The 11,856-nt window shown below is 31.2% G+C and overlaps 1 protein-coding gene across 1 annotated transcript; it reads right to left on the reverse strand.

Moving 5' to 3' along the window:
* Positions 1-4,295: 4,295 nt before the first annotated feature.
* LOC132037541 (uncharacterized) lies at positions 4,296-11,078 on the reverse strand. The gene is made up of 7 exons (XM_059428065.1): positions 10,900-11,078; positions 9,134-9,455; positions 8,275-8,351; positions 8,085-8,121; positions 7,042-7,246; positions 5,781-6,060; positions 4,296-4,919 (listed from the first exon to the last, which is right to left on the reverse strand). The coding sequence occupies exons 2-7, from the start codon at positions 9,408-9,410 to the stop codon at positions 4,731-4,733; spliced, it is 1,065 nt and encodes a 354-aa protein (XP_059284048.1). The 5' UTR covers positions 9,411-9,455; positions 10,900-11,078; the 3' UTR covers positions 4,296-4,730.
* Between the last annotated feature and the right edge of the window lie 778 nt (positions 11,079-11,856).

Below are 11,856 nucleotides of genomic sequence, written 5' to 3' on the forward strand. Positions count from 1 at the left end.
CCAATAGGAGACTAATCGAAAAATCAGAATTTCTTACGGACTTCCCATCATAAACCTGTTGAAATTGTATTCGTCGCAACTACTTTCGATAGTCTTTCCACCATAAATCTCAGGACGGAAATGTTCATCGAAAATTTTGATATTTTCATCAAAATGAAATTAAAGAGAAAGAAAGAGAAATTGGACCATCTTTTTCAAGAAAAATATTCATTTTTCTCTTTATTTGTTGGTTTATTATTATTATTATTATTATTATTATTATTATTATTATTATTTGTGGAAATGCAATAGTACATAGAGAGATCTTCTTTTGAGACTAGTTTTTATCTGTCAATATCTCCAAGCAAAGTCAGGTGGGATGTAGTTTTCACGGGAAAGTGAGGTGTTAGATGGGCCCTTTTACTTATCTGAAGCGTCAAGTATAATAGATTATAGTTCATGGAGTAATGTGAAATATTTGCTTGTCCTATTTCCCAAATATATATATTATAACTAAAATGTCTAGCAACAAAACCATGTGGTTCTTTCCTATCATTTACCAAAAAGTTCCAATATTCAAGAGAAAAAAAAATATGCTCCACTATATACCATATCTCAACACTTGGATATTCAAGATTTGCCCTTTGAATTAGAAGATTTTTCAGATCTAAGTTATCCAACAGTATATAGTATATACTAAGCATTTGGACATAGATTTGGTTAAAAGCTTTACAAAAATGAGTTTTTAAAAATTGAAAAATGATATTTGAAAGTCGAGAAACTGGTCAAAACCAACTTATCTTAGAAACTAACCAAAACTAAGGGTAAATATCTCAAAAGGTCATTGAACTTTGAGAAATTATGTAGTAAAGTCATTGAACTTTGCTACGTATTAATAACATCACTTAACTTTGGCGCATTATCTCATAAAATCATAAAATCATTACGTATGTCATCAAAAAAATCGACATGGCGTCAATATTAATTAATTAATTTATGTACATGTAGGCGTGGAATTTCTATGATAAAATAAAATAAATCCATATCTTTGCATACGGATTGACCCTCATCCAAAGTACAACTTTAGAACAATTTTTTTTTTTTTAAAAAAAAAGTAATGCCACATAAATCAAAATGGAGAGACTATAATACAATAGCTTTAATTCAGCGCACAATGGCAAAGCCACACTGGACCGCAAGTCCTAAGGGTGATCAATTGAATTTCTTTTTCTAAGAAATTATAGTGAATTATTTTGTTATGTATATTTATCGATTGTTGAATTTCATTAACACAAAGAAAACTTCTAACGTAATGCAAAAAGGATTCAATGAATATTTATGTATGTTTTGACCAATTCATCTACCATGACCCTCTAATAAAGATATGGATTTATTTTATTTTATTGTGGGGCTCACATTTACATGGCATAAAATAACTAATTAATATTTTCATGTCAGATTTTTTTAATGACATATGTAGTTGAGTGATTTTATAAGATAATAGGTCAAAGTTGAGTGATTTTATTAATATGTAGCAAAGTTTAATGATTTTACTACATAATTTCTCAAAGTTTAATGACCTTTTGAGATATTTACCCCCAAAACTAACAATGTTTTGAATAAAATAGGGGAAATCTTTTGTCCAAATGGCTCCATAATATACTCAAATTCAACATAATGAAACAAAAGAAAATGGTTCATTATGATCTATATATCCAATGAAAAAAGAAATTAATTAAAAGATCCATTTGATGTGCATTAGAATTGTACCAATCCATTGTGTTTGCTTTGTTAATCTGGCTTTAATTTGTCCCCATATACAAGTTGTGGCCCATTCATTAAATTGTTCAGATAGGGATGTTAGTGGGAAACATGTGACAGATATGGAGAGAAGGGTCCATTGTAGAGGGGGTATGGGGGTGGGTGTAGAGGGTCCAAGTCTAGTGAAGATATGAAATTGAAATATCATGATAAAATCCAGGATTGATTAATTAGATTTGTGGTTGATTTAAGTGACTAATTAGGATACTAGTAGAAGTCAATTATAAAATTTGGTTATATTTTTCTCTTTAGTCTATACCAAAAAGTATGTCATATTTAATTTTAAGGTTATCAATTTTTTCTTATGTGTCCACTCAAATACGACCACATAATTAATTGAGATGGAGTAATAAAAGGTACAAAATCTTTACACAAATAATCAACCGGATTCAATATTTAGCTTTCCGAACCCATATATATAGATTAGACATTAATTATACACTGATATATATATATATATATATAGATGTATTATGTATTCGTCAACTATTTTAAATTTAACTGATTGGATAGATGGTTATTTAGTTCAGTTCTACAAAAAAGTATAATGTGAATTTGGAGATGAATCATGGGCTGTCTAATATCTTTTCAATAATTGGACACTGGTGAATAGGACTGTCCTGTGTGACATATTTTTTGGCCAATCATCACCTTGCATAAAAGGGGAATTTTTACTACATTACTGACATGTTTATCAATTTCACTTTACATAGTACTTCTGCTTAGTTTCTTACATATTTTCACAGAAAATACCCTTTGTTTCTTCCAAGTATACTACTTTCTCCTCTTCTTTAAAGTACACTAACTATTATAATGGACATAACTAATTACTTATCCCACTCTAGAAGAAGACAACTTTTAGACTATCCTCCTCCCTTGGAGTTGATTTGTTACTACATTTAGTATACTAGATATTTAGAGGTGTGAAAAAAATAAAAGAAAAGAGTAGAGAGCATCAAAGATGTCTATCAAAGAGTGCAAGACTGACTGACTAGACGGTTGTCAATCAGCATCCTAATCGATGACTTGTGTCCGTCATAATTTACACACATTTATCCCACGTGAAAGGACCTGTAGACTATTGACTCTAACGAAAAATTATTCTTTTCTTATCAAACAATGTTTAAAATCATTAATAGGGAAATGTAACGATTAGATCCAACAAGCCACAACATGTTAGAAATAATAACTAGATTAGCTGCTTACTTTTCCTAAAATCACTATGACCCCTTCAAGTTTTTAATGATTGACAAGTTCTCAATGGCCTTATTATTGAAAACTTTTGAACCTTTCATTATCTCTAAGGGCCTACATCAATTGCCAATAGGTGAATTAATTCAAGATTTCTGTATCTTACAAGAGCATGTACCTTAATAGTGTGAAAATTTGCCAAAAAGTTTGATAAGAAGGTACAGCTAATCTAGCAAATGGTACAACACGAGGCAATGCTGTCTATGATTTGTGTACAAAAAATAGTTTTGATTAATTGTGTAGACCTGTAATTGGAGAAAGGGCTAAATATTTGCTATATCTTCCTCGTGCTTATGAAATCCATAGGATATCAAACTAAAGTATGTATGTACATTTCTACGATTAAAAAAATAAAAAGTAACAAACACAACCAAATGCACATCCATGTGGTTATCATATTGAGGCAATGAATAGCTTAATAATACCAGAAAAGAACTTCATGTTTTCCCTTAGGAAATAAAATATCTTAATATTCACAGCTGGTTTCTTTTAAATAATTTGACTTGAGGTTTTATATATTTATACGTCCTTTCAATTATCGATTAAAGTTGGTTTGCAGAAAAATATTTGGAAGTAAGAGAGAGTTGCATAAGGTTGTTCACAACTACATATATCATGTAGAAATGAAAATGCACTAAAAAAAGGCAAACCTTATTGGTCATATTATTTCCGAGTGAAATTCAGGAAATATTTACCTCCCAGGAATGTGGCGCAATCAGAATTTTACAAAATGGAAGGTGGGGGTGGTTTCAAAACATAAAGAAGCCAATGGTATCAATATGTAATATCCATACATAAAAAAAAATATTTTTACCTACGACACAGTGTAATTTCCAATGAAGGGATGTCGGCTAACACTCCTTAAGTACATATGTGGAATGTATCATGTATGAGATCTCTTCACCTTTGATTATAGATCTCGGGCTCGAGTCTCAGATATGGAGAAACTCCTAGTTATACAAGATTTCATTTAGTTAAATCAAGATCTTGGAGTTCAAAATATGACAAATACCGTTGGTTGCTTAGAACATGAAACAAACTACTATGTCTTAATTCTAGAACCTCCACCCTTACAAGGACTAATTACATATAGAAAAGTGCAATGGAGGCTCAATCTTCAGCCAAATTAATCTCAAATTTACGATGACTTATCTTAAATATACTTTAATCTCCAGAAAAATTAATCAACTTGTCATTACCTATAAGTTCCATGCACCTACGTGCCAACCCGAGAAAGAATTGACAACCTATGTTGCTCGAACTTTTCAAAAAAATTGATGCACTCGTACGCGTCGAATTTTCAAAAAGGACATAACTTTTGGAGGATCTGACACACAACCGATAATGCTTCTGAAAAATCCAAAACAACATAAACCCTAACGGCCTATAAGGCAAGCACTTAGGAGATCTCACTCTTATGCAATTGGACCCTTTTGATTAGAATATGCATACATGGTCAGATCTCAAGTACTAGCCTCCTACCTAGGCTGTTCTTTATCTATGTATCAACAAAGTATATATCAAGCTAATCAACTTTCTATTATCCGTCACTCAACTCATTTTAAGTCCATATTAATATGGGCGGGTCGAATATTTTGTCCATTTTCGTCAAAGTCGTTTTCAACCCGCTCATATCCGATCTGACATGCCTATTTGCTATCACTGCATGGGGTCATCTCTTAGGTTGCACTTGATGAATAAGAAGGCAAAGAAAGAGAGAGCATTGTGTTTATATCTGAGTACTCCATCTTCTTGTCATTATGGTGCATAATTTGCTCCTTAATATTATTGTCTTCACTTCTGGTCAATCCCAATTGCAAATCAGGGAACCAATTTTTTTCTCTAATGAACATCTCGTCTTGTTTCATCTGCACATCAAAATTAATACACAAGTAAAGCAATGATAGAAGTGCAGAATTGCCAATTTGGTAAAAGAATTGTTGCTTAATTTTGGATTTTAGTCCATATCAAGACCTATCGTTAATACTGACTTAGGATGTTAATCTCCGAGTTAATACAAAAATAAAAGGGTTTTTTTCATGATTAACCAGGCAGAATAAAATATTTACTCGTTTATACCTATTTACGAATTCACCCCTTTACATTACAGCAATTATATACATTGAATACCTTCAAGATATACAATTCATATTTTGTATACCTTACGGAATACAATGTGATCCAAGTTTTATTGTTATATTACCATTAGGTATACAAATGTAAATTATATACCCCGAAGGTATACAACGTACATATCTGCTCGATATTTGTAAATATTTTTTTTTTCTAAATAAGATAAGTATAGAGTGTAATCGTTGATTTTATAATTATTTCCACGGGTTTATAACATCTTTGGGTACTTCACCCATTGGTCATTGGCAAAAGTTCTCAAATTGGATGCTTAGGTTCTTTCACATCGTATCCAAGCCAAACTTTAATTGGTAAATCCATTTCCACAATCATTTTTCAACTTAGTCAAAACATAGAGTCACATGTAAATTCAAATAACCGAGTTACACGTGTGAGAGAGTCTAGAGAATATAATCCCTCATCCGTCGTATAAAAGTTTTCAAATAAGTTTAAAAATTTGTGATGAATCATGACTACACATGTTTTAAGCTTTTGGGTTGAATGCTCACATCTCTCACAAAAACCAACCGAATTTAAATGACTAAGCTAGATAACATAGCATTAAATCAAAATTAGTACAAAATATTGAAAAAGTTTACCTCAAATCTAAGAGGAGTCTTAAATCTTGGCTCAAGGCTCTTATATCTGCAACTCCATTTTGGCACTTGTACAAAATTGCTTGCCCCAAATGATGTTGGTCCTGTATGCTGAGTTTGATGAAATAAAGATTGAGAATTCAACTTATTTTGATTGAATTCACATGGAGGCCACCTCTTTTCTTCAAGAAAATGTCTTTGCCTAACAGGACCAATTTCATGGTTTTCCAAGATTTTCTTTCTGTACAAATTGGTTCCTTGATTGAAAGACCATCCCAAGTATCTATATATGAGCACATTGAATATAAGAAGCACATTTATGTGAACATGAGCACACGAAATTTAAGGGGAAATATGATTTTTTTTTAAAAATATGTGGTCATAGTCTAGGGGTGGCAAAATTAACTAATGAAAATATGACTAAGTAAGTTTGTGCAAGTTAATGACCAGCTTGTTTATTAACTCATGACTCATCCCATTTTGATCCTTTCATTTATAGTCCATATAAAAGTAATTGGGCTAATTTGAGCTAAATATATAGTCCAAATTGACCCATGAGTAAATCTTATCAAAATATTTCATAATTCGTTTTTTGTTTGTTATGTTATATATAGTCATAATAAGGAAAAACATTTACTATTAGATAAATATACAAATTATAGGAAAACAGACAAAGAAACTCATAGAGTTGGGCAGGTTGGGCTTAACAGATTGTTTAACCCATCTTAAACTAGCATATCTCAACCTAAATAACCTTTGGACGGATTAATTAATGATCTGTCCATTTATTAACTCAACTCATTTTGACCACTCAAATCACTACTAAAAAATCGCTATTTTCTTATCGAAAAATATTCAGTGGCTATTTCACACTGACTCGATGGGAAAAAAATAAAAGGTAGTGTTTCACACTGGAAAATCAGGAAGTTTCTCAGCGTTTCAATGGGAACCTGTTTCCCACCATGTGTTTTCCCAGTGAGCTGGTTCGGTGGAATTAGGTGGGAAAATCATTTTTTATAGTATAAATTTCTCACTGAATGTCGGTGGGAAAAACCTTTTTTTCTAGTAGTGAATTTAGCCAATTACTCCATTTGACACCCATAGTCATAAACATGTCATGACATTTGAGTGGCTATAAAATAATGTTATTAAGGTAAATTAATAATTTAAAAGCCAAATTATTTCCAAATATAAAAAAGTGTGATTCTCTTGGAAAAGAAAAAAGAATAGTGTCATATAAAATAGAAAGAAAATTCTTAATCACCTGGAGAATATTTCCTTTGTGTCATGTCGACTAGCAAATGAATTTTGGAAATGATTGTTAACGTTGTCATCGTCGTTAAAATTCCTTGCCAACACAATTGCACCATTCTTCATTTTGAAGTCATGAAGAGGGTTAAATAATCTTTGGCTTAAATTTCCATAGAGATAACTTCTTCCTTGCATTGCTCTATGACCATGGCCTAGTACTGTAAAAATGAAGAACAACAAGATTGAGCAATAGCTAGTGTGTGTATATATAGATATATATATATATATATATATATATATATATATATATATATATATATATATATATATATATATATATATCATTGCAAAAGAGAAAAAGGGCCTATAGAAATTATATGAGTACACAAACACAATTTTTTTTTTTTCGGAAGGAGCACATACAAATTGTTAAATGTTGGGTTGACACTAACTGCCAGTTTAAACTTTAAAGTGGTTTACTATGTATATTTCAAGGGAAATCAGGTATATGCATAAGCTCATGGGACTAAATCGCACCACCTTAACAGAGCCATTATTCTCGATTGGCATAGAAATCTCTCGAGCAGGCAAAGGAGATGCATTTCTGATACTAGTGGTATTGGACAAGCTATAAGGGAATATTCTAGTTTACTGGTAAAGGTTGAAGGCGGTTTAAAAGTTGTATTAAGGTTTAAATACCAATTATGACATTCTACTAACTTTTTGAACTTTTTTGTATTAGTTTGTGACTCCATCATTGAGTCCACTTCCTATGTTAAGAATTGAATGATGTTAACGGTAAGTACATTAAACCAAGCAATTTAATCTCAACAACTAAAACTTGAAATGAAAACTCATATAACTTAATCACGGTTAATGTTATATGACAAATGTGTGTAGTGATGAGTTTATTTCCTATCTTAGGAATTGAATAATGCTAACTTAGGGAATAACCTAAGTTAATAGAAGTATCAATATTGCGTACCTTACAAAATACTTGCATATATATAAGTAGCCCAAAAGAAGGAAAAACTTGCAATTCTTTGAAGATTTTACCTTGTCCAAATTCTCCAAGTTTCTTGCTTCGATACATCTAGATCAAGTAGTAGGTTAGTGAAAAGAAAAAGAACTTGAACAATAACTTTCTTTATAGAAAAAACTTTTAAAAACAACCTTAATTAAAGATATATACTGCAGCAAAAGAAATTAATAAATTATAGATTGTTGTCACAAATTATATCCAAACCTGGAGGTGACTTTTTACATGGGCAATGCTGAGTCCTCTCACATTCATCATCTGAAGAACCAATTTTGGAGTAGCTCCTGCAAAGTAGTAATCACACTTACCATGGTCATGTTATATGTAGTTATCGAGTTTAAGTCCTATATACTGATAATGTAAAAGACATTTATACTATCAAGTAACTTGACATGAATTAATCAGCATCCTGATAAAAATGATAACTAACTAACCTGCCATCCAGAGGCGAATTTAGGTACAAATTTTGGATCACGTCAACACATGGTCACTCGACTAAATTCGATATATTATGTGTATAATTCTAAAAATATATCTAATATTAACTAGAGGAACACATGGTCAAATTAGGCCAAGAGGAGCACTGGTTAGGGGTTGTTTTTATTTCCTGAAGGTCCTGGGATCGAACCCGAGCTCCAGCATGTTTTATGCTTTTTTTTTTTCTTCTAAAGCAGCCTTTTAACTTTCCTTTTTATATTATTCTAAATCCTTTTTCTTCAATAATTCTAATTACCCAACAGTACAAAACGTGTTTCTTTTTTATATTACATCTAATAACTTTTTTTCCCCTTTATTTCTAATTACCCAAGTTTCAAAAGGCAAAAGAAATAAAAAAAACCCCATAGGCGCTAAGCTGCAACGAACCAAAAGCAAAAGAAATCAAAAAATCCCGTAGCTAATGGTGGACCCATCCTCTTGAAATTCTGGATTCGCCTTTATAACATTCACCGATAGTGTAAAATGATCTTTAAATTTACACGATCAGTGCATATAACCTAAAAAATAAAAAAAATAAAAAAAAATTAAATGCAGAATAACTACATTGTAAAGAAGTAGGTGGACTTACTTTCTTGACCACCAAGTCTTTCAATGGCACGAACAAAAGAGAGATGAAGATCAGGAGTCCATCGAAGCCTTGCCATTTTTGATCTTACATATTGTCTCACTCTGCTCTTGTTATTAATTTCATTTCCACAGCGACTATTATTTCCTTGTGCTATTTTCTCACTTTCCACACTCATAACCTCAATGGCTTCATCAGCAACTTCTTCATTCAGATCAATGGACTCATCACTTGTCATGATTATTGTTTCTTCGTGATGTTCCATTGGTTCTTCATCCATATTGTCTATCCTTTAGCTAAAGAGCTTCTTGATGCAAGAATAGCCCTGGATTGTGTATTTATATATAAAAAAATATATATGAATTAATATGTTGATAGAAACCGACAATTCAAAATAAGTTAAGTTACATACACCGTTAATAAATAAAATTATATTTGCATGTAAGTCTTTTTAAAATGTGGAATTCGTATAATATATAAATGTGACATGGTGTAAAAAACATATCACTTAAACTCATAAGAAAATACTGCTACCACTACTACTGCTACTACAATACCTTACTCCCAAACAAGCTATAGCTAGCAGGGATCGACTATATGTACTCTCACTAATCATGTTATTACTCCATTTAAATTCATCTCTGGCTAAGTTATTCTTACTTCCCGATTTATGTGATACACTATGCCTGATGAATTTAGGTAAATGATAATTTTAAAAAAAAAAAATAGTAAACAGTATCAACATATTCAAGTGAGAAGAAAAATGTCGGAGTATTGCCTAATCCTTATTAACCCTAACTTCTTATGCAAGCAATATGTAGATGGTGGATGATGTCTTGTCTTATTGGAAAAATTAAAGGAGAAACCTTGATTCATCCAATAATAATAGCAACTGATTTTTTTAAACCAATTTGATCGGTACAACATAACAAAGAAGAGAAATCAGAAGTGAAGATGGGGAGGAAAGAAGAAGCAAGTAATTAACCCTATGTTCCTAATCACAAAAATAAATATTAGCAACAAACAACTTCTGTCACTAAATAGCAAAAAAAAGAACCCATTGCTTATCCTATTTGATAACGGATTGTCAAAAAGTCTTATTGCCTATGAGATATTCAGCAATATATTAGGGACCAACTTCACAGCTAATTCCTTATTAAGTAGAAATGATTAATAACTAAGTATATAAAGGATCCAAGAAGACGGATTATAAGTCATATCGATCAATCAATAAGAGAAGGACCAGAACTTTAAATCCTGTGGATCGATCATTGAGAAAAAAGGACCAGAATTTTATGAGTAGCTAGATTTATAACACTATTAAAAACACAAATTCCGATAGATTTCATCGGAAATTTCCCTTGGAAATTTGTTTTTTTAGGACCCCATTGGCCATAAGAATTAGTCACTTTTTTCCAGAATTTTTTTTCACTTTTTCCAAAAATTAGTGTTTGGTCATGAAAATTTCAAATACAACTTGAAGTTGTATTTGGAATTTGAAAAACAACCAAAACCTGGTTTTTCACTTTTTAAACCAAAACCTTGTTGAAAAAGTACATTTCAACAACAAAATATTATTTGCAAGAACTATAGCCAAACACAACTCTAACTCCAACTCCAACTCTAAAATTCCAAAAAAAGTGAAAAAGGTTTTGATTTCTATGGTCAAACGCATACTTAGTATTGTAACTTTAGTGAAGAAGAAGAAGAAATAATACTGTAGTAGTACTAGTAGTAGTAGTTTGAAATTTATTTCTATAAATACAAACCATAAAGAAATCTGCTTCTGCTTTCAAGATCTTCTATGGATGATCAGCTGCTACAGAAAACTAAGACAGAAATAGAAGTCTTTTCTCTTGTGGGGGTCGGGAGAAGCTTAATTTGGTGTCACTTTTTTCTAAGGGAGTTGGGAGGTTTTTGTTTCAATCGTCAACCATGAAATTAATATTTAATGCCAATAGTCATCCACAACATTCATATATATTCTTGTTAGGAAAATACAGTCAAATACCATTCAATTATATAGTTATAATATATGTACACAGTGTATAATTTATACTAAATTTATATATACTATACATACTTACTCCCAAGGTAGGGATACGGTCTGTGTACACTATATCCTTCACATACCCCACCTAGTAAGATTATACTGGGTATGTTGTTGTTGTTACTAGACATACCTATACATATAATATACATTCGTATATATGTAATATACATACCTATATACAACATATACTACCGATGTGTGTAGGTCGTGTATACTTTGGCAACATTTGATAAACTAGTTGGCCGAAGGGTATATTTACGTAAGTTTCCCTTCTTGTTAGTACCTCGTTCATGTCTTGTGACGCGATCAATTTTTTACGTCATCATCATTTTTATCTGTTGTACGTTGTAGGTAATAATCTATCTTATTTTCAAGATTAAAATTCCACACATCAAAAGAGGTTTAAAAATTTATGCTATAAGTTTTAAGTTTTATGTATTGATGATTTAAGATACTTCTTACACAATCAAGTTATTTATTAAGTAATTGTAGATATTCTTTAGAGAAACTTTAATTAAAAATCTGATGGTAACTAACTTGCTATCACATGGTAAAACTCACCGATAGCATATAACGGTGGTTTGGGTGTGGGGGAAGGGGATTTAACACGTTTTGCTATTTAAAAATAATCTTTTTAACTAAAAATTAAAAGTGCCGCCTATATAGAACAAAA

The sequence above is a fragment of the Lycium ferocissimum genome, chromosome 11 (assembly GCF_029784015.1).
Source record: "Lycium ferocissimum isolate CSIRO_LF1 chromosome 11, AGI_CSIRO_Lferr_CH_V1, whole genome shotgun sequence".
Lineage (NCBI taxonomy): Eukaryota > Viridiplantae > Streptophyta > Magnoliopsida > Solanales > Solanaceae > Lycium > Lycium ferocissimum.